The sequence below is a fragment of the Thamnophis sirtalis genome, unplaced genomic scaffold, assembly GCF_051295495.1.
Source record: "Thamnophis sirtalis isolate CommonGarterSnake01/CBP01778 unplaced genomic scaffold, rThaSir2_p1.2 scaffold_11, whole genome shotgun sequence".
NCBI classification, from domain to species: domain Eukaryota; kingdom Metazoa; phylum Chordata; class Lepidosauria; order Squamata; family Natricidae; genus Thamnophis; species Thamnophis sirtalis.
In genome coordinates, this window is record NW_028261391.1 from 31,066,831 (window position 1) to 31,090,728 (window position 23,898).

The 23,898-nt window shown below is 35.2% G+C and overlaps 1 protein-coding gene across 1 annotated transcript in view; it reads right to left on the reverse strand.

Annotated features, from left to right (window-relative positions):
- The window catches only part of COL4A3 (collagen type IV alpha 3 chain), a 75,282-nt gene that overhangs the window by 22,153 nt on the left and 29,231 nt on the right, over nt 1-23,898 (reverse strand). Inside the window, exons 11-35 of the mRNA XM_087725464.1 lie at nt 23,762-23,797; nt 23,599-23,640; nt 22,868-22,945; nt 21,952-22,014; nt 21,188-21,244; nt 20,845-20,889; nt 20,115-20,168; nt 19,489-19,530; nt 18,282-18,369; nt 17,690-17,725; nt 17,362-17,526; nt 15,174-15,266; nt 13,443-13,538; nt 12,536-12,606; nt 11,679-11,867; nt 9,991-10,159; nt 9,465-9,557; nt 8,384-8,488; nt 7,846-7,943; nt 5,235-5,385; nt 4,028-4,141; nt 2,815-2,982; nt 2,514-2,603; nt 1,323-1,457; nt 474-572 (exon numbers count right to left, since the gene is read on the reverse strand). Of these exons, the coding sequence (XP_087581590.1) occupies nt 474-572; nt 1,323-1,457; nt 2,514-2,603; nt 2,815-2,982; nt 4,028-4,141; nt 5,235-5,385; nt 7,846-7,943; nt 8,384-8,488; nt 9,465-9,557; nt 9,991-10,159; nt 11,679-11,867; nt 12,536-12,606; nt 13,443-13,538; nt 15,174-15,266; nt 17,362-17,526; nt 17,690-17,725; nt 18,282-18,369; nt 19,489-19,530; nt 20,115-20,168; nt 20,845-20,889; nt 21,188-21,244; nt 21,952-22,014; nt 22,868-22,945; nt 23,599-23,640; nt 23,762-23,797 (2,377 nt within the window). The remainder of the gene's footprint in view (nt 1-473; nt 573-1,322; nt 1,458-2,513; nt 2,604-2,814; nt 2,983-4,027; nt 4,142-5,234; nt 5,386-7,845; nt 7,944-8,383; nt 8,489-9,464; nt 9,558-9,990; nt 10,160-11,678; nt 11,868-12,535; nt 12,607-13,442; nt 13,539-15,173; nt 15,267-17,361; nt 17,527-17,689; nt 17,726-18,281; nt 18,370-19,488; nt 19,531-20,114; nt 20,169-20,844; nt 20,890-21,187; nt 21,245-21,951; nt 22,015-22,867; nt 22,946-23,598; nt 23,641-23,761; nt 23,798-23,898) is intronic.

Consider the following 23,898-nt stretch of genomic DNA (forward strand, 5'->3'; position numbering starts at 1 on the left):
TGATTGACCCATCTTTATCATAGTCATTACTGTGTGTTTCACAATATTTTTGGTAAGAAAAAAAAACTGTAGCCCTCAATTGTTGTTTCTTCTATCGCTTCCATCCTTCCAGTTTGTCTTCATTGAGTTATTATTCCAAGAACAATTGCTACTTCTGGAATATAATAATAGTATATAATAATAGTATATAATAATAGGAATATTGGGAGTGGTCTGATAATTCAGACATTTGAATTTACGTTTGAATTAATTTAATATGAGATGTATTTATAAAGATGTATTCATAAGCAGATTGTTCCTTTTATTAGAGACACATATGCAATCATTGATGATTTGGTATGACATCATACCAAGCCATTGCACAAACACATATAAAGTCATAGAGACACAGTGTTAATTAGTTCTTAGTTTAACATAATTAACTGAATAACATAAATCTGCCTGAGATCTGAGATCAAAGGAAACCTACATACCTGGTGGCCGAAGAGTACCTGGTGGTCCAACCGGACCCACACATCCTTGCACACCTTGATGACCTTTTTCTCCCTTTAATCCTGTTCTTCCAGGAGGTCCTACAGTGTCAATGGATAGAATTTAATAACAAAAAACCACTATTTTCTTGCTTCACAATAAAAGGCACAAAAAAAGGTTGACATGAAATGGTGAATTTGTAGTATAATCTGTTTAACTACTTGCATTTTAATAATGATAGTATCCATACATTATAAAACCACAAATGAGTTTATTTTGTCCTAGTAAGTTGTATGAACTTAGCTGCTGACATACATAAAACACTATTTACAGTGTTGTCTTACTCAATAAACTGTGGTTAAATAAGTATACGTGAACCAAGCTACATCTATTCAAAAACTTAAATTACAAATTTCTTCACTTGTAATCAACTTTAGAATATGTGAAAACGTTGCTCAGAGTTGTATTCTAAGATACATACAATCTTTTGAATAAAAAAATAAAATGGAACTACACAATCCATTTTTGCCACATAGACTCCAAGCATATTCTCTTCTCTGGAAAGTGGATCTAGAATGATAAAATTTCTGGTGCAAAAATGGTAGGATGTCATTTAGCCCTTCCTAGTCTACTCCTCTACTCTCCTAATCTACTTTATGGATCTGAAGGGGGGAAATGCAGTTGCAAGTCTTGGTAAGTAAAGATAATGGGTTAAATACCATTTTGGACAATGCTAATTCTATTTTGTAAGAAGCAACAGCTAGTCACTATAGAATACAGTGAACGCATAATATATATTTCATCATGAAAACCTGCAGAATGTGTAGCATAGTGATAGTATAGATTTATACCTTTACTTCCTCTCTCTCCTTTATCTCCATAGATCTCTTTGAATTCTGGTAGCCCAGGAGGACCTTTATCTCCTGGTTCACCTTTTTCTCCAAAAGATCCTTTCCTTCCTTTTGGTCCTGGAAAGCCCGGAGAACCTAAAAATAATAAAATAGGATGAATTTTTTTTTACCACCAGGTTTAAATGCTAAATGAGACTGAGAGACCCAGGAAGCAGAGAATATAGAGTTGGGTGTTTAAGCATTGAGTTCAATCTCCTGGACAGATCAAAAATCTATATGTGAATATATCTAGATTTCAGAGTACAGGGTGATAGACGGAAAACTCCAATAGTGGTATATTGTTATTCTCTCTGTTTTAAAACTTCATCTATTCATCCATTCATTCATTGAAACTTTTCTGTTACATCCAAAACTGGGGGAAAACCCTACAATCAGAGATTTCTTTTTGAGAACATATTGGTTTCATGCCTAAATATTTAATGACAAAAAAAGTCTTGTTCCTTTTGCTTGTTTACAGAGATTTCATAAATGCCATTTATTGATTTAACTTTCAAACAATTATATTAGAGGAAATAGAAAGGAAATTTGGAATATTCATGATGGCCTTATTATACTGAAAGCATTTTTAACTAAAAAAAATCTATACTTGAATATATCTAGATTTCATTAGTTATTTTATGTCCTGTACTTCTACAGTACAACAGATATACAAATAAAAGCAATAGGACTATTATTAAACTATTCAAAAGGCTTGACTGAAGATAACAATCTCATTTTTCCCCTCTGTAGGGGAGCAAGTAGGAAGGAAAGTAAATTCCTAAGAGAGTGTCATCCATTCTCCTTCTCTCTTTCCTAAGGGTGATGTAAATGCTCTCAAAAATCTGGAAAGCTTCTAAGAACAATAGAGAAATGAAGTTACCTGCAACCAATTATCTACTTTGTAGACCGAGTTTTTAAAAAACCCTCCTCATTCATCATTTCAACGCACAGGGACTACTTGAGAAATGACATGACAATTAAGCTGAAATGAAACTAATTAATTAAACTACTATGTTGATGGAAAACAAATGTGATTTTACTGACAGATCTTAGAATGACTCCTGTATACCTTTCATCAGTTCAAATAGTATGGACTATGGAATAATATTTTAGAACTAGAACCCCAGGTAAGGCAAACATTGGACAACTTACCTCTGCCTCCAGGGATTCCTGGATTTCCAGAACCACCAGGCAATCCAGGGCTACCCACGTGTCCCATCAAACCTCTTTCTCCTCTGAAACCTACCAGAAATGAACCAAACACATCCATAGATATAAGAGGTATTGCCCAGACACTCAAAGGCTTTGCATGACCTTTGAAAGAAAACCCAATTTTTACTTTAAAAAGAACCCCGTCATTTGCATGTATGCTAATAGTGTAACATGACCTTTATTAAAATGGCAATGAATACATTAATTATATCAAGATTAATGTTGCTTAAGGGACATTTACCTGGTGTGCCTGGCGTTCCTGGTTTACCACGCTGGCCGTTGATGCCAGGCAGTCCTTTAATTCCCCCGGGGCCTTGTAATCCAGGAAGTCCAAATCGTCCTGGAAATCCTGGGATATCTAATCCTGGAATACCTGGATCTCCTTTGGCTCCTATTGTTCCTCTGCTACCTAAAATAGCATACATTATCCCATTCAAATTTTCAGAAAAGAACAGGCTCCCTTTTATCACAAATGAAGGATTGCATCAGCATTTCTGTAAAAAAAAGTAGAGGTCACCCCTTTCTGTGGGGGCACAGAGCCTATTAACAAATTTAAAAAGTTTATTGTAATATTTTGTAATAGAAAATTTCTTGCAGCCATGACAAGAAAAAGCATGTCCATTGGACAAATTCATGTGGAAAAAGCAGATCATTCCAATACTGACTTTTATCTTTGGATTGTTTCTATAAAATGTTAGTAAAAAGCAGGGGCAGAATAATTTAGCACATCACTGACATTACAGTAATAAAGTATGAATCTTCTCCCTTATCAGCATATTAATTATTGTTGTCTCTTGAAGAAGAAAATCAGATCAAACTAAAATGGTTATTTTAATCACTCGAAATATCAAAAGTGTAAAAAGTAATAATATATCACATGAAATTTCCCTGTCAGCCATTTTCTTTTAAGTATTAGAATAAATATGTTCCAGCATACTTATTGCACATATACAAAGCAAATAGTGCAAGAGAAAGTCTATGGTTTGAACCTTGAATAAAACTGATTTAAAGAATCACTAGATGATTGATCTACTAGTGCTCACTTGTATGATCTATGTGAGCAATAATGTTGCCATTTGTTTGCTGGGACATGCTTTAGGAAAACTATTGTATTTTGTTAAAATTGGCACGCATATACTAAAATTAATTATGTTGCATCTATCTTTTTGTGCTACTGAAAGAAATGACTATTATAGTCTCTTTCTTTTGATTTTTTTCCAATTTATTGTGAGTTAAGATTTTTATATACATAACACTATAAAATGGCAAATATTTAATTAACTTGACTTGCACTGATGCAATGCCCTCCACAGTTGAATATAATTGTTACGTGCCTTGCACAACTGATGTTAAGGTCATATTAGGCTATTAGAGGACTCTGTTTATTATATATCATACTATTAAATTTTAATACATTATTGATACATCGTGTCACTATTTTTGTACATCATTACCTCGTGGTCCCATTACTCCACATTGACCTGGTGTCCCGGGTAAACCAATGAGACATTGGCCCATTTTTCCTGGAAGACCTTTTTCTCCTGGAGCTCCAGGACTTCCAAGCTCCCCTAGAAGACATTCATCATATTCAATTTATTTAAAATTTGCACCCTCCCACCTCAATTTTTTTGTTTTATATTCCAGAACACAAATCTAACTCAAACAATGTGTGTGTGTGGGGGGGGGGAGAGATGGGGGGAGGAGGGGAGGGAGAGAGTGAGAGTGAGTGAGTGAGAGTGAGAGTGAGATGGAATGTAAAAAATGAATGTAAGACTTTATTGATCAAGGAGAAGAAATACTTGAGAAAACCCTTCTAGGTTAACATTGGCCTCAGAGGCTTATGTAGTTCAATATTATAAGGGGACATGATGATACTTAACTACAACCAGGATATCATCAATTAGCAATTCATCTATGTTCTCCCTGGCAACTAGAAGTCAGAGCAGTTTCTTATACATAGAAACACATTTCAAGATATTTTGTGGACTGTTATTAGAATATGTTCCACAGCAGGGCATGCAAATGTTTTAGAAAAATTTTCCCTTTTAAAAGTTAAAACAAGTTGCTTCAACCCAAAGCAGTTGATTTGCATTCTGTGAATATTTTCACCATTCTGGTGTACCACAATTTCCAGAATAGCGAATTACTATTTGTTACTCTTTAATAATAAAAAGAACTAGAAATATTCCAGTGTCAAAATAATTTATAAAATAACTGCTCATGTAATATGGACTTAACTTGAAACAGGTGCTTCTGAATACAGGATGATCAAAACTAACAGGTTTTCACCATGGCATAGTTCAATTAGAGATTAATTTAATTACAAACAGAAGAGATCAGTCAGTTCCTGCTCAGTTTTGGTGAGTGGCCAAGCAGATTTCTTTGCCTCTGAAAATGTCAGCCATAGTTTGCTAATGAAATGTCAGGATATCAGATAATTTATACCATGGCCTATTAGCTCAGAAACTTATCACCACTGAATCAAAACTAACTTTTTGCACGTCTGACATCATATCATTATATGTTATAATAGTGAATTCTACTGTTGAATATGTCAAGATAATTTTGTGACTGTTTCCACAATAGCAGCTCTATGGTAGAAAGACTAAATAATTATTTTATATCTAGATATGGTCCTTTATCCAATTTTGGAGAATGTACCTTTTGGTCCATCAGCCCCTTTAAAACCTTTTTGACCTGCAGGTCCAGGTAAACCTGATGATCCTCTTTCACCCTTTTCACCCAACTTTCCCTCATCTCCTGGTAAGCCAAAACTTCCTTGCTGTCCAGGAATAACTGGACCTAGTTCACCCTGGAGCAGAGAAGGAGAAAATGTAATGTTATATCTAAGCATTAAGGGAATCAGGACAACATTATTGTTAGTTTTCTTTATATATCTTTAGCCTTTTCCATCACAAAAAAGCTATGGGACTGGAGTTAAGGATTTTACCTACCTACAGTACCTTTCCTCATTACAAATTGTTACTTTTAATATTACATATACTGTGGATATGTGTGTGTGTGTGTGTGTGTGAGTGTATGTGTATGTGTGTTTGAAGATTTTCACTGGTGTAGGTTTGCTGGTCTTGTTGTATTCGGGTCTTTTCCCATGTAAAATTGAGATTGTCTTGGCAACGTTTTGGTGAGGTCTCACTTGCCATCTTCAGGCTGGTGTTTTCGGCTTTGTGTTTGTGCATGTAAAGCATGGTCGGAGCTGTCGTCTTTCTATAAATCATGGTGTGTGTGTGTGTGTGTGTGTGTGTGTGTGGAGTGCTGGCTTTGTTTCAGTAAGTGGATTGATTGGTTGTGTGGTTGTATCATGATTGGTAGATTGTTGCTGATTGGTGCTGGCTGTATGTCCGTTGTTGCCCCACCCACCACCCTGGCCATTACAACACAAAACAACAACGGACACATAGCCAGCACCAATCAGCAACAATCATGATACAACCACACAACCAATCAATCACTTACTGAAACAAAGCCAGCACTCCATACACCCACCAAGATTTATAGAAAGACGGCAGCTCCGACCACGCTTTATTCACACAAACACGAAGCCAAAAACACCAGCCTGAAGATGGCGAGTGAGACCTCACCGAAATGTTGCCAAGACAATCTCAATTTTACATGGGAAACAACCCAAATACGACAAGTCCAGCATATTCATTCATTCATTCATTCATTCATTCATTCATTCATTCATTCATTCATTCATTCATTCATGTCTTGTTTATGTGTTATACTGAAAGTGCAGCATCACCAATTATAATGGTTAAATAAAGGAAATAGATTAATGGAATGCAGTTGTTCTTACATTAATCTATTTGTGGGAAAATAAAAACATTTGTATCATTTTAAAGTCTAACATACTTATTATAGCACAGATTTGCAATTACTAATACCTACAATATTTCCAGGCAATAAATTGTTAAAATATATAAGAATTACATTTCATATTTAATGTATTGAAATATTTTTTAAAGTTCATAACATCATGTATGTTGAAGAGATTCTCAACACTGAGAATATGACTCACTGACTTAAATGAACCCAACTTTAAAGCTGTATCATAACACTTCCCACACTATACAAATGTGGCTATTTCACTACCTCTGCAGTTAGATATTGCAATTTCCAGCAAGCTTCATCAGAGGATTGAATATAGATTCAGCTGGGGAAAGGTAATTTATATTATCATTTCTGAAAGTTTGGTTCATGATTACAGGAGCGTTTCACTGTCTGTTGTGATGTGACAGGGACAGGAAAAGGATAGGTTCATTGTCCTATTGAGACACAGGAGGCAAGAAACCACATCTTGTGTTCCTTCCCATTTCAATTTGTATAGTCACCCATCTCACAAACAAACAACTCAGCACAATACAACAGAGCTATCAGTTAAATAGTTATCCCTTTCTAATTGCTAGGCTGGAAAACAATTTATTGAGAAGGTGACTAATATTTTTCTAATGAAAAGAAGAACTAGGGTGACATGATAACAGTGTTCCAATATTTAAGTGGCTGCCACAAAGAAGAGGTGGTCAACCTCCTTCAACCTCAATAATACATGGGCAAACAATAGATACTAAACTCAAGGTTAACCGCTCCAAACTCGATTGCGGAAAAAACGACTTCAGCAACAAAGTAGTCAGCGCCTGGAATGCACTACCTCACTACATTGTTACATCTTCAAACCCCCACAGCTTCAACCTTAAACTGTCTACAGTGGACCTCACCCCATTCCTAAGAAGTCCGTAGTGGGTGCATGCATAAGCGCACCAGCGTGTCCACTGTCCCTGTCCTACTGTGACCCATTATTTGTACTAATTTACTTTGTTCATGTCCATGTTTATACTTATACCTGTTATCTTGTACATGTTTGACAAACTAAATAAAATAAATAAATAAATAAACCCATTCTCCGAAGGACATGAGAGCAGGATAAGAAATAACAGATGGAGACTCATTAAAGACATATCCAACCTTGAAGGAATTTCCTGATAGTGAAAACAATTAACCAGTGGAAAAGCTTGTCTCCAGAAGTTGTGGGTACTCCATCACTGGAAGTCTTAAAGAAGAGATTGGACAACCATTTGTCTGAAATGGTACAGGGCCCCCTGCTTGAAGACTAGAAGACCTCTAAAGTCCCTTCCAACTCTGTTATTCTATTATCTCTGCCTATTTTAAAATGCACCTGAATAATTTGTTTCCACCTTCCCCATTTATCTCTCCCTATCTCTCTCTTTCTAAAATAATATATTGTCAAACAAACCTTTTCTCCTGGCACTCCAGGTTTCCCAGGTAAGCCTGGTTTCCCTGCTTTTCCTACACAACCAGGTATTCCTTTAGGCCCTTGAGTTCCTTTATCCCCTATAAAAAATATTATTAAGTGGCCGGTAGTTACTAAGTTTTACAAATAACTTATGCATTTTCTGAAATTTTTATATAATTCCTACTAAAGCAGGTTTAGTAAGCATTCAAGTGCAGACATTAATCTATGTCGATTTTGCTAAGCATACATTATAAAATAATATGCAAACTCTTGCTTGCAAATTTAATAAGTATCAGTTTTATTATCATAGCAGAGAAAATAAATATATCAGAATCTCAAAAGTAACGTAAGACCAGGAAAACGGGTTTTCATTTTTATAGCAAACCCGTGGAACAAGTCAGAGAGAATTGGACCTTTTAATGTCAAATTGCTACCAATCTGCTTATTGAAAAGGATGTAGCTGCAGTATCTTAATGTAGATTATTATAACACAGACCAAATTCTGTCTTACATTTTTGCTTTGCATAAAATTTGTTACCTTTCTGACCAGGATAACCAGGAAATCCATTCTCTGCTAAGCCTAGATCCCCATCTTTTCCAGGAGTACCTGGGTCGCCCCTTTGTCCTCTGGATCCCATTTTACCTATCAAAATGATAACTATCAGACACCAAAAGGATTCTATAGCTTTAAAACAACTTATAATAGTTAAAATTAAAATGCTGCTAGATTTTCTTGGGTGGTGAAGACACCCAATTCATTGATAACAGGGAAACTACATCCCAAATATATCATTGAATAAAAGATAGTAAAAAAAACCTAGTATATGAGAAATTGTATCACAGAATAAGCTGCGGGGGGGGGGGCTCTCATATTTTAGTCATACTTAATTATATAATAGTTGTTTACAGTATTAGGATAAAAAATGCTCAGTATAGACTGTCCTCTGGTTTTCCTTCAGAAATATTCCAGTCTCAGGATTTGACTGAAGACTGAATTACTTGTTCATATAGCATAGCAGGCAATATTTTGGCAGCTGAGGCTATGATTTCTTTAAAATCTCATCTCTGTCATCTACAAGGGATGGTAAAATAATGCAGGGACATCAGAGCTGAGATGTTTAAATGATATCGTGAAAATGATGCTACTGAAAATTGGCAGTTTGCCACCTAATACTGGCAGTCCAATTTGGAAATGCAGACTCAAAAACTATGCTCTGGGCTGGAATGGCATAAAAATCTTGGTGTTTTTTTTTTAAAAAAACTAATGGCTAAACCATATAGGCCAAATGCTTAATTACAGAGATTACTATCATTAGAGCAAGGCAATTGCCTTGATTCATAGATACTGGGAAGGCAATTATGGAAGCCTTTTGCCTGTTCTTCTTGAATTTCCTTCTTTCCCTCTTTATGACAATTTAACAGTATATGATATATTCCTCTTTGATTATTTAAGATATTTTTCTGCCTCAGATGTAATGGAAATCATTACCATTCCCAGTGCTAGAACTATGTTTCGATGCTAGTCCAGGCAATTGGCTTGATGATGGAGTTCACAGCCTTTTATTTTAATGCAGAATGTAAGCTATGCTGAAATTTGACACTATTTGAATAATTCTTACCTCTTCTTCCTTGTAGTCCAGGTGCACCTTCTGGCCCTTGGAGCCCTGGTGTTCCAGGAATTGCCTTTACTCTAACAGGCTCCCCTTTAGAACCTTCAATGTGCATAACAAAATGGGTAACATTTTCCAATTTCAGTAAGAACAGCAAAGCATACAACTTGCATTATATATCTTGAATTTATTCAAACATTTATTCTAACCTGGTTTTCTTGTGCTTGTACACTGGAATAAAATCTTGTTAATTAATGTCATTCTCAAGTCAGAATATATGTGTTTTCCATCAGTTCTGAATGATGCTTACCCCTATCTGATCTGGTAGGATGGGCAGATATTCTCTAAATCAGGGGTCTCCAATCTTGGCCACGTTAAGCTTTGCTGGCTGAGTAATTCTGGGAGTTGAAGTCCACAAGTCTTAAAGTTGCCAAGGTTGGAGATCCCTGCTCTAAATGTATTCTATACAAATATATCACAAGCAAACTCACACTTTTCAGTAAGAACAACAGGGATGAAATGAGAAACTACATACCAGGTACACCTGGTAACCCAGGCAATCCAGGATTTCCTTGATGGCCTTTTGAACCATTCCTTCCTTGGGGTCCATATCCTGGTGGTCCAGTTAATCCTATCTTACCAGGAAGACCTGGGCTGCCAACAGATCCTGGTAATCCTCTGTCACCTTTTGGACCATCTGGCCCCTACAAATAATTTATAAATCTTTGTTTAGTATGCACTAACTTCCCAATACAGTAGAAGCTTATGTTGACCTATTTAGCAATGGACACACTAGTACTGGTCCTTCCTTCTGTAAGTTTCACTCAGGATCTCAAGTGATTATCCGTAAGGACAGCATGATTATCTGCAATTATATTTATTGTATCTTTACTTAAATATTGCAAAACATGCTTCTCTGTTTGAGAACCCTGCTAAGGTCTTCATTAAAAATATTGGTAAGGAGCCAGGAAAAAAGGGTAAGTTGAGTCATAGGTAACTCCAAAGCAGCAAATCATCTTGGCATTAAAAGTACCAAGGAAGCCCATCATATTTTAAAACCCCTCTTCCCCAAAATACAATTGTTAAAATGGCAACTCAATAGCGAATTGAAGATGGGATTCTAAGGTCTACTTTAGTGGACTTGTATGTAGTCAAAAAGTTGTTCATCCACGAGGTCGTGTATTGTTATATGAAATTAAAATAGTATTCATAGTAAGCTTGAAAAGAAGTGAATATATAAAAATCTTTCACGATTGCTTGAGTTATCTAAAACAGTGCATTTGGATGCAGCTGTTATCAGCACAGAAATACTGTAACTGACATTATAATGTTATTTTATAAATGTATTTATCTACTTGCAGGAGCTGCCCAATTCCTCAGCAATTGTAATAAAAAAAAGGACAACATATAGAAATACAAGCCAAAAAGGGACCAGGCTAACTTGAAAAAAAAAATCACAAATGTGGAAGGTATGTGAATCTTTGTGGTGATGTCATTTAAGACAGCAGGCGATGCTAAAAAGAAGGCATGCTTATTGGATCTGCAAGATGACACAATTCAAACAATAAGACCTGGAGTGCACCCATCTTGCCTGACCGTACTGGAGGTGCAGAAACAATTGGAGATCCTCCATGACATGAAGAGTTATAAAAGTGATAACCAACATTTTGAATTCTGCACAGAAATAGACTAGTAATATGTTGAGCTTGCAAAGCAGTAGGGTCATGTCAGCATAATGCAGTGCTCGCTATCTGTGCTAACACACTCTGGCCCTGCTGTAGCTTCTGGATGGCCTTCACGGACAGTCACACGTAGCACACATTTCAGTAATATAATCATGAGATGATCAGGGAATGAGTATTTGAACATCAAAGGTCAGTAAGAGAAAGTTTAGAACACATTTTTGTTCAATAATATAAAAATTATAATTAAAAATGTATGTAATTGTTTATAAATTTCATATTCTTCAAATCACATAATAAGATTAAAGGAAAGAATACATTCACACAGATAATGTCTGTATCTAAAATATTAATGACCTTTGCAAGAGGTTCAAAGTAATGCACCAAGTTAAAGAATGATTATCATGGAGAAAATATATGGGATTGCTAAAAGTCTATCATGACTTGATGGGACGTAATCTATCAATCCATTAAATCAAAGAATAGATCAAATGTTAAGATTGAAAAAGGGCACAACCAACCAAAATGCCATGTTACCAACCTGTGTTCCAGCAGAACCTTTTTTCCCTTTTTGTCCAGGTTTCCCAGGCATTCCATCCAACCCTTTTTCTCCTGTGTTTCCTCTGATTCCTGGTTCTCCGTTATCTCCTTTGGGACCTTCTGGATGCATTAAGTTTGCATCTCCTTTTGATCCTTTAAGACCTTGGCTTCCTGGAAGGCCTGGAAATCCCTAGACAGCATACAATTAACATGACTTATCAATAAAAGGTACATGATGCAGTTTTGCTAAAATAATATTGTACAGTAAACAAGTTATTTCTGTCAGTGGTGACAGTATCCTTAACTATGCTTGTTTGGTTAATATATCCTTAGATGACTGGAATATGTTACATTGAGGTTAACTTTAAAATTATTCTGAAATTGCATTTGGTCCAGAACAGCACTTGAAAAACATAATTGAACAAAATACTATGACCATATTAAATATATTTTTATCAGTTGGACTGGCTCTTAGTTAATTTGCAGGCCCACATTTTATTTCTTTGATATTTGAAGATTTAAATGATTTGGAATAAGTTGAGCTAGATTTTATCCTGCCTTATAGATCTAACAGATTTCAGCGTTCCAACTACAAGTGCTAGAATAAATGAAATAAATGAAACCAGCTGTAATTTGGCTGGTGGGTAGGTGTGGAACAGTTTTTACTGTTACAAAAAAATTCTGGGGAGCATTGCTAATAGGTCTTTAAAATAATTTGTAGATATTTTCAATTTAATATGTGTCTGCAGAGATCCATGATCTATTAATACATTGATCCATTTAGCTCAGAAAACCCCCATTGCTTAAGATTGTAATTACATTCAAACTATTATAAAAGAGGTTCAATAAGAAACTTACTTGATCTCCAGGAGGCCCTGTATGCCCAGGAGATCCTGGGGATCCTTTAGCACCAAGTATTCCTTCCACACCTAGAATAATAAAAATACTAAGATTTAGAAATAATTTAAATTTAATAATAAATCACCATAAAGCACCTGAACAAATGCTACCACTGTTTATAAATTTTAAGGAGATAATAACAGACTGGACAAGGTACAGGAAAAATTAAAGCTGATCATAAAATATTAATATATTTCATCCCTTCTAAGAATAGAAGGTCTTGACATTAATATATCCTTTAAAATATGTTTTGCTTTGAAAATTCTACATTTGCTCTTTGCATTGTATTCTGGCAGCATGTTAATTGATTATGCATGGCAGCATTTTGATTGTTTTTTTTCCAGGACTATTTAATGTAGATTAGTCAAAGCTCATGACACCACTCCTGCTTGAAATGTGGCATCAATTTGAAGGTTTGGCACAACTGCATCCAGGGCTGTCCTGTTGTTCCCTGGATTAGCAAAACCAGATTGCAAGATTCCATGTGACACCTGAATAACAGTAAAAGGTTAGATATTTAGTTTCACCCTCTCTTTGCAGCCTTCTAGTAAAAATCCAGACTTTTGAAGCCCAGAGTTGGCAGTCCTAGTTCAGGTGCTTCATATAAGTCTACTAAAGGCATCCTTTTTACATTGAATTCCTTCCAGTGCCCAGAAGCTTTCTGATCTTACATTTTTGTTTGATTGATTATGTCATTCCCTTTATCCAACAGTGCAATAAAGTACATTCTTTAAATTATAATCAATGGAATAGATACATAACAAAATATTTCATATTTCTATTTTTAGGTCCACCACTTCTAAAACTGCAGACTGATATATTTCAATCATTAATAATATGTAAGTATCACCTGCATTTTTTTTACCTTTCCTACCCTGCTGACCCTCTGCTCCAGCAACACCGGCAGGACCAGGTTGTCCCATAATATAAGTACATTCGGTACACGGGCCTGATTCTTCACCTACAATTACATTTGGTCACATGTGAAAAACTTGATGGGTAAATCATCACTGAATCAAAAGGATAAGTGCCTTAGAGAAACCTATATACTTATCTGCAATGAAGATGAAGTACAATAATATCATAAACTTAATCAATTGGGCATTAATTTTTTGTGCTCAGCAATACAGCACTTTCAGTGAGAAGATGTCAAAATACTTTTGTACAATAATTGTAATAGCAAGCAATTTATTAAAAAATAATACTGCTCCAAACTGCAACAAGAGACATCTTTTTCGAACGAATGAAGACAAAAATACGTGTCCCAGGATAATGCTGCAGGATCCAATCTGGGTGGGTCATTGGGATGAGACGTTTTGTGTTTCAAGCTTTTGGAATTATGGTGGATCCCATCTTCAGGGAACTTCTCTCTAGCATGAAAGCAAAAGCTCAGAAGACAAAGCCTCTGGTCCCAGTGACCAAACCAGACTGGACTTGCAGACACCTTTTAATCAGATGTTTGGTCTCCTGTTTCTCAAGTGGTGATTGTAGCACAAATGAAACTTTGCTCTGTGACCTTCACAGCAAACTTGCAAGAAAATTTATTCTGAGAAACAATGACCATGCTTACAGACCACACAGAACTGCTTGTCAGTTTTCACAACACATTTCATTATTACAAATTAAGTATTTCCACTTAAGTCTAGTATGTTACATGTCCTCAGAATCCTAGTTTTATTTATTTATAGTCTGAGAGCTGAAGGTGACATACACAGCACTCCTTCCAGTTTTTTCCCCCGCAAAAAAAAATGTAGGAGTTAAGTTGGGTTTAGAGATAGTGATTGGCCTAAGTCATTCACTAAGCTTCCATAGCTGAGAAGAAATTTGAACCTGGGTCTTAACACTATGACTAAATGAGATTAATTCAGTCAAATATAGTCATTTAAACTGTGCATAAGTGTCTTCTGTAAATAAATCCATTCAATGTAATCTCTGCCAGCAAAATGCACCATTACGCCTTTTCCTCTACTCTCCTTTCTTCTCCCCTTCCATTCGTTTTGTAGAAGAAACTAAAAATTTTATTTTTGCTTTCCTTAAGTTCTGATGGGAGGCGGATAATGGGATTCAATAACTTCCTTATCATGGGTGAATACCTTCTTATGATGCTTGGACTGATGATTACATAGAATTTACATGCAGGGATAAGGGATCAATTAAGGTGATCTATCTCATTTTTCAAAAGGCAAAGAGGAATTGCGGGAATTCTAGATGTATTTTTAGACTTCCTTTTTTAGGGTGCTAAAACTCTGTACAATTGTTCCTCCATCCTCCCTAATAGCTAAGGACTAGAAAAACTCCCTAGTTTAAGATTTATGGGCATTAAAGAGATCAGAAGATGGATAGGGTGAAAAGTAGAAGAAATTACAAATCCATATCTTCCCAATTAAGTTTCAACAATCTGATTGCAACAAATGGCTTGGTCAATAAATAAAATGAAATGATAATACCAACAACTAAGCTATTATAAGTAATTTGGTCATTTAGACATAACTCTGCTTGAGTTGATAGAAAGAAACTGATTTAATCCCATTCATCTGTGTGCTTAGATTCTCAAACTAATAAAATTTAGAAATATATTCACAACAAAGGAGCTGACCTTTTTCTCCATCATCTCCTAATGGGCCTGGAGGACCTATACATCCTGGGCTCCCAGGAATTCCTTGTGGACCTTTTTGAAAAGTTATTGTACCTGTTTTGATGAAATAGATAAAATATAACTTTTTACGTTGTTCATAAGAGTAATGGCAGGAAATTGATATTACTTTCTGAAGTTAAAGATGAATTCATTTAATAGCATTAACAGTATAGAAGAGGAAAACCATTCCAAAGTAATTCTTGTTGGTTGAGCTTTATGTCTGTAGGTCTGAAAAGGGGGAAAATATTTGACATGTCCATTTCATTATTCTGAGACTACTGAATATCTGCTTCACCTGAAATAGTAAGATGAATATTGTTTTGACACAAATTCTGCTCTTACTTTAGAAAATCCTTTTTCTTTTTGTGTTGAAGCCTGACAAACATTTATAGACAAACCTGGGAAAGGCATTTAAATTGAAAACTAATTTGCATGGGAAATTGGCGCTGGAATAATCCAGCCTGAAAATTACTAGTAAACTTTTTAAAAGAATTCCTTGGCAAACAGATACAAATATACAAAATAAAAGTATTCAAGATTAATTGAACTAGAACAGAGCTAACATTAATTTGCTTCCTGCATGGCACTCTACAGTTGAATCCCCATGACTTTCTCCACATCTTTCAAAGAAAAGAAAGATTGCACTTTGGGTATTATTAACTATAACAGCCAGATCCCTTCAGGAAGATGTCTTCAGGGATGGTGTACCACCATCTATTTCAAGGCAGCTTTTATAACCTTCTACCTCAATAATGTTTGGCTATCTCTTGGATCCATACCCCCATACACTTCAGAAAAAAGCTAAGTAGTGCATAGGTCAGTATAAGGGTTTGTAGTTTATCCAGCAAAATACCCTATCAATTTCTTTCAAACTGATAGGGCCAGATGAGTCCCAAACAGTGGTAGATTCCTACCATTTCGGCCCGGTTTGGCCAAACTGGTAGTGGTTTGGTGGCCTGAATCGCTGGAACTGGCAGATACCCAGGCCTGCCACGCCCCCGAACCAGTTCTCCGGGTGGCACCATAGGCACCACCATCTTGTTTTTTGCTTCTGTGCATGCGCAGAACAATTTTTATTGTACCACACATGTACGTGCAGCGCGCATCAAGAACGTGTATTCACATGCACACACGTGGTGCACCCACGAGCGAGTAGTGACTGCCGGAACCCACCCCTGGTTCCATATAACATTGCAAAACACTACTCCAATCATTCCATTAAATCCTGTCCATAAAGATCCAGACTGAGCAAGCTTGAGTGATTTGATTAGCAGGATGATATCAACCTAAATAATTGACAGTAGCTGAAGGGAAGCTTTTGCTCCCTACTGGTGCCCACAGGGAGAAATTCACCCTAAACAATTGTCGGGGAGGACGATAATCTATCCATATGGTCAGGCAGAAGTAAGTAACCTATGCTACCCATATGTTGTAAGCTCTTATATGTTGCTGCTCTTCTGTTCCAATCATCCCTTCTATTGTTTCATTGCATTTCCCAGGGCTCTTTGGTAAACCAAGGATGTCCTGGTTCTGCAAGGGAGGAGGTAGCCAGAGAGCCAGGTGTCCAGCTCTTTGGCACTACAACTACTGCTACTACAACGACGATGACGATGACGATGATGAAGTGGAAAAAGTTATTGAAAATGAGAAGGTGAAGATCTTGTGGGACTTTTGAATACAAACAGATTGTCATTTGGAGTACAACACACCAGATATCACAGTTATAGAGGGCCAAAATGTACAGTTTATTGATATTGCTGTTCCAGGAGATGCCAGAATCGAAGAAAAAAAACTAGAAAAAATAATGAAATATCGCGACCTGGCCATCGAAGCTACACGGTTATGGATGAAGCATGTAACAGTGATACCCATTGTCATCGGGGCACTTGGCACTATGTCCAAGAATTTTATAAGATACATCAACAAATTGCAACTTCCTTCAATAACACCAGCAGAACTGCAAAAAAACTGCGGTACTCGAAACATCTTATATTTTAAGAAGGTACTTGGTTGATACCTAGGACGTTGGCAGCAAACAGTATCAACCATTAGCACCAGTCACTGGTATTTGTAATGCATTTTTGAATGTTCAGTTGGCTGAGTTTCATGTTTAATGAATAAAGTATATAATAATATAATATTTCTATACCTGGTTGTCCTAAAGGACCTACTGATCCTACTGGGCCAGGTGGGCCTGGAAATCCAGGATGTCCTTGTGGTCCAATAGCATCAATTCCTGGTTGTCCTCTCTCTCCTTTCTTTCCTTTGAGGCCTGGAGAACCTGGCACACCGCTTAGACCAGGTCTTGAAATACCTATAAAACCATGGTAATTGGTTAAAATGCACTTTATGTCTGTTTTTGTAATATGCTTATCAATGAAGATTTAATTGCAACTTAAAAAATAATAATTTCTATTGCTATTTAATCATAGCAGTTATTTTACTGAGATAATTTTATCCTCGGATAACATACATACCTGGACTTCCAATGTCACCCAAGGGACCTTGTAGTCCTGCAAAATATAACCATTTCACTTCAATGAAATGTTGATATTGTTTTTCAATTATCTCATCATAGCAATGTAAACTGGTACATATCTAAGATACTTACAGAAATCAACAGGGATTTTATATAAAAAGTAGACCCAGGTTCAGTCCCTAACATTTTAATCACAAAGTATTATTTTGTGTTATTTATTCAACTTTTTTACACTATTAAGTACAACTACATCAAAATTTGTTTTGATATCATACCTATATCTTGAATAATCTGTCTGCCTATCTATACACAGAGATCACTGGTTTCATGCTAACCTCTTTTCTGATACACATATGCATATGTACACACACACAAATATACATACCAACACACCATGTATATGAACAAAATCAGTGTAAAACCCGGACTAAAATTGCATGAGGATTCCTGAGACTGGAAAATAATATTTAAAGAATATTCTTTTTTCTTCCTCCCTTCCACTTACTTTGTAATGTCATAGTTTCCATTCAAGATGCTTTTGTCTGAGCAGCATGGCTAGTTAGTTCCTCCTAAAACTGACAGTTTCTTACCTATTGGTCCACGCTGACCTTTAGGTCCTGGATATCCTAAGAAGCCCTTATTTCCTTTTGCTCCAGGCATTCCATCATAATACTCAGTCTTAAAAAAGGGGATAGACAAAAAGATGTAGAGAAAAAGAAACAGAAAGAAATTCATGAAGAGAAGAATGTTGTTCATTAGCAACAATAGCTGGCATAATAAACTGTGTGATATTCTAAGATATATGCCCTATAAAAATATTCAAGGATGAATTTCAGATGCTCCTAAAAATACTTCTTTTCTTTTGTGGCTTTACAGCTGAAGAAATAGCAATAGCAGTAGACTTATATACCGCTTCATAGGCCTTTCAGGCCTCTCTAAGCGGTTTACAGAGAGTCAGCATATTGCCCCCAACAATCTGGGTCCTCATTTTACCCACCTCGGAAGGATGGAAGGCTGAGTCAACCTCCAAAGCAACCTCCAAACAGTTCATTTCCATGTATATGTTCAGGTTCATCTATTTAATACAGATTTTGATGTAATAATCCATAATTTGTAACTGAACTCAACTTGCTACCTGTTTTTTTGAGTAGTTAAAGGAAATCAAGTGACTAAAGAGACATCTAGAACATAGAGACAAAGCTCAGAAATAACCAAGCACTGCTAAGAATTCAGGTTCAAGACAAAAGAAAGATAAAACAAATAATGATACACAAGAGTCCTGGTTGTTACACTTGATGGATTGTATTTCCTCTAAAAGAATTAGTTCATGGCTTTGGGACTCAAACAAATAGGGAGAACTTCATTTGATGCACTATTTACCATTTGCATGAGGAAGCCAAAATAGAATCTGCCTGTTCAGATCAGACATTTAAGTAGGACCTATACAAGGTTTTCCCGCCCTGAAAGGTTCATAGATGTAGATAAGATGGCAGGATTTCTCATTGGTGGCCTACGCTTTATAATATGCAAGACGTTACCCTCAGAAGTTCTAATTCTCCATGCTTTTACAAAGAAAGTTAAATTGATGCTATTCCAGTGAGCTTAGACTTCTTAATTTTGTTTGGGCAAGCATCTCAATTAGTTAAATATTATTATTATTATTAATTGTTTCATTTTGGGTTGCATTTTCTTACATCATCCAGAGTCTGTATGGATTGGGGCAGTTTATAAATATTATAAATAAATGATTTAAACTTATTGTAACAAAATGTTACAACGCATGTAATTAGTACTTACTGGACCTTCATTTCCCATAGGGCCAACTTCACCTTTTATCCCCTACATAAAAACATAAAAACAACTTAGATTGAAGTAATTATGAAAAATACTGTAATTTCTTGTAATGGATTTATGAAAGTGACAATATGTTAGACTATTTGAAAATCATGTTTAAAAGAATTGATATTTAACAATTAGAATCAATTTTAACTTAAACTTTTCTAAATGCTTCTGGATTGAATGTTTTTTTTTTTCTGCGACTAGTTATTATATTCATGACATTTTACTTGTAGATGTCCATTTGTTTCCTAGGTCTTCTTGCAGATTTATTTCTGCAAAATATTTTTGTACTACTTGTGGTAAAAATTAATAACATTACAGAATAGTTAGTAGGAAAATATATTAGTGTAATGGAGAAAGTATGCAAGAGTAAATTCAAGAGATTTATTATATCCAATCCTTTGCAAATTATTTCCAACTATTATTCTAGTATTATATTGAGTAGTGCATTTCCTTCTTTATGACATATAAATGGAAAATAAGATAACTGGATGACATTGTAGTTGGAATGAACAATTAAATCCAAATGATTAAATAGTGCTTGATCAGGAAAAAAAAATTTCTCTCTCTCTCTTTTTTCTTACCTTAGTTCCAAATCTTCCAGGCAATCCTGGCAAACCCTTTTCACCTTTTTCTCCCTGCAGAAATATAATAGGTATTAAATGAGGTTAACATTCTCATACTGTAAACTCTAAATGCCATTTTTATGTTTATGATATTATTTTGAAAAACAATACTCACTGGGCAGATCAATTTTCTTTTAATTATTTACTTTGAATCCATTCTTTACCTGTTTTTTTGGCTTTCCAGTTTATTTTCTCTTCTGTTATGAATCTAATGTTTCAAACGTTTCGCTGTTTGACATTTCCTTCTAGATTTTGGTTTTGATTTATTTTAGATTTGTTTCTTCCAGAGCAATTTAGTTTGGGTTGGTACCTAGTTTGGCTTCCTTTACATACCAAAGGTCCAGAATCCATGGTGTTATTCCAAGAAACTGCAAGGAACACACACAACTAAATCTGCTAAAGGAGCAGATTTTTCCATTCTTACTCAACCATATGCACATTTGTACTTGAGCCATTTCTGCAACTGATCTTAGAATTTAATAATTCACCTCTCTATAATTTGAACATTGTTATGTAAGTCATTTTATTTTTGGCAGTAGTATACTGCTTTTCCATATTGCTATTATAGATTCATTTGGAATGTAGTCTCATAAGAATTTGGCAGTATATACATGTAAAAACTAATAATAAATTTAATAATAATTCTCATCATTTATGGTATAAAACAATTTCAATATTTTCTTGTTACCCACAAACCAGGTGAACCAGGACCACCATCCCTTCCTGGCCTGCCCTAATAAAAGAAATAATAAAAGGAACAGTATGTAGTATACAGTGTGATATAGTATAGCATATAATAACCATTATTGCTAAACAAATGCATTACTAATATTTATAAACTTGTACTGAAGCACACCATTTAAATCTAATAAAGCATGATTTAATAAACTGAATACATATAAATGAAGGTCCAATGTTCTTCATTTTTATAAAAAGGCAACTAAACACATAAATTTAAATGTGGGATTGAAAACAGTTTCCACAACAACAGATGGTTTTCAAAAAGGTTTGTCGAAAAGAGTTATGTATACCTGATGGCCAGGGTCTCCAGGCTCTCCTTTAATAGTATAGGAATCACCATATAAACCCTAAAGAGACCCCCCCCAAAACAATAGATTTTAATTCATGTTAATGCACTGAACATACAAAACTGAATTAATACTTTAACATCTGGAAAATGCAAATGCTGCTGTTAATAAACCTTAATTATTTCTAGCAACAGAAAATTTGTAATGCAATATTTAATGTCACAGAATTCTGGATATGAGTTTCCAATTTTTTCTTCTTGAAGAAAAAATGTGTACAATACAAGACACTTCCATAGAAATATTCAGCCAGTATATATAAAATATTAATTAACATTTTTTTAGACAAAGAATGTGCCGGTGTCTGCTGCACTTAAATGATCAAGCATTGTTCCCCCTGCTTTGTTTCCCCCTCCTTCTTCGTTTTCATTACTGTGTGTTTGGGGATCGGTTGTCTTGTTCTTTGTTTTGGTAAATGTAATTTTAATGTTTGCATTTTCATTTTGTAGTATGCAGATAAAATAAAGTCAGGTGGACATTCTTTATTCTGTGGGTGTAAAGTCAAGTGGACATTCTTTATTCTGTGGGTGTAAAGTCAGGTGGACATTCTTTATTCTGTGTATTCAAGTCCTTGGCATTCATAATCCTCCCTGGTTTGATCAAAGTCATGAAAGTAAAAATATGATCATAATTGATAGTTCACAAAAGAAAATATATATTATTATGGAAAGTTTAGGTGGCAACTGAGATAACAATTAAGAACAACTTACTGGTTCTCCCGAGGGTCCTGGATGTCCTGGAGAACCTTGGTCTCCTTTATCTCCTTTTAATCCCTGTAACAAAGACCTTGAAGTTACTCTTTATTCTCTCTGCTTTTTCTCACCGTTCTCTTATCAAGCAGCAGCCCTGGAATCTTCTCTCCCTCTTTCCTTTCCCACTTAAAAAAAAAGGCTTCTCTGTAGATCAAAGCTGAAGCCAAGTTAGTATTTTCATTCTTTTAAAGGACTTTTATTTTTTGTTTCGTTTTTCTAAAGGACAAGGGGGAGGAAGAAGTGGCAGGGGAGAACCTCTGAAGATTTCTTTTCCTTTAAAGATATGAATTCAGAATTCGTGGCCTGCTTCCTGATAATCTATTCCAGCAGCACTCTTTCCCTCCCTCCAGTGGATATTAAACAACAGAAGAATAACTCCTAGTTTGTTCCCAGGCTTAGAAACCAGTCAATTACATATACCTTGGGCATTAAGTGATTTGCACAAAGTTATAAATTGTTCTTTTATATGCAATCTTTGAATCTAGTCCTTTTTCTCTAAATTCAATTCCCATTCATGGGGTTTTTAGCCTGTTTTTGATAGGAAGAAAGGAAGGAAGGAAGGAAGGAAGAAAGGGAAGGGAAGGAAGGGAAAGGAAAGGAAAGGAAAGGAAAGGAAAAGAGGGTGATGGTAATAATGTTGCTGAAATAAGTCCTACTGCATCTCCCATAGTTATCCTGGTTAGGTGGGGCAACCTGCTATGATGAAAGAGATCCTTCCTTTCCTTAAATGGTGACAAACAGCATGCATTAGCAACCTAATTCTAGTTCCAGATCCCATTTATTAAAATATCTCTTTATGCACAGAACTTCCCAAAGAGCCATATAAATACAGCATCTCATACTGTACTGAATCTTAACAATATTATGTTGTTACCGTTGTATTTTCTGCTCCAGTTAATGTTATAATAACTGTTCCAGATGGCCCAGGAGGACCTATTAGTCCACAATCACCCTGAAATAATAATTAAAAAGTATTATTAAAATGGACTTGATAAATTAATAGAAGACAAATTAATGTAAGATAACTATCATTAGTTAACAGTCTGCATGCCTACCAAGTAATTCTTAACACAAGCAGGGTTTATTGGCCTCATGATTTCCTTGTGAGCTTTCTGGATGCAAATTTTTAGCCGTTATGAGGCACAGAATGCTCAAATAACAATTTTCATGATCAAACAGGCTTTTCTTCTACTCTTCACTATTTCTATGTATAATTAGGAGATTTAGTATGATGTATGCTAAAGAATAGCATTTGAGAAATATACTTACAGCATAGCAGTAGAGTAGACAAATGTGTTTTTATTATCAAATTAAGAAAGTTACTAGTTTTCCTATAATTCATGGATTCAATTTAAACTGATTTTTATTTTTATTGGATAAAAAAGAGCAATACTATACAAAATTCACACTGTCTTGCTTAGAACAAAAAAATGGGGCACAGTTGAGGCTACCTGTATAGATTTATAATGTTGCAGAAGAAACTAAACTGATTGGAAGAAGAGTTATATCCATTATATTGATATATGTTCAATTAGTGGGAAAGCTAAAAAAATAGAAATATGTTAGTTTAATTATAGTAAGAATGAGAGAATTATGTATACTTACCTTTATTCCTTTGGATCCAATAACATTAATACCCATGATACCCTAGAAGGCAAAACCTTCATTTAAAATGCATTCGAAAGTCTAAAACAACAGTGACACCATAAGTAAATAGTGCTAAGATAATTATTTGTATTGTTCATGTATATCATAACTTTAACAATACCTTGGGCCCTTGCGGTCCTGCTCTTCCTACTGTGCCCTAAAATGTACAAAACAAAAATAAAAGTGGGAGTTTTTTTGGTTATAAATGCATTACAAGAATACATTAATTGTTTGAAAATAACAAATAAGAAAAATTGC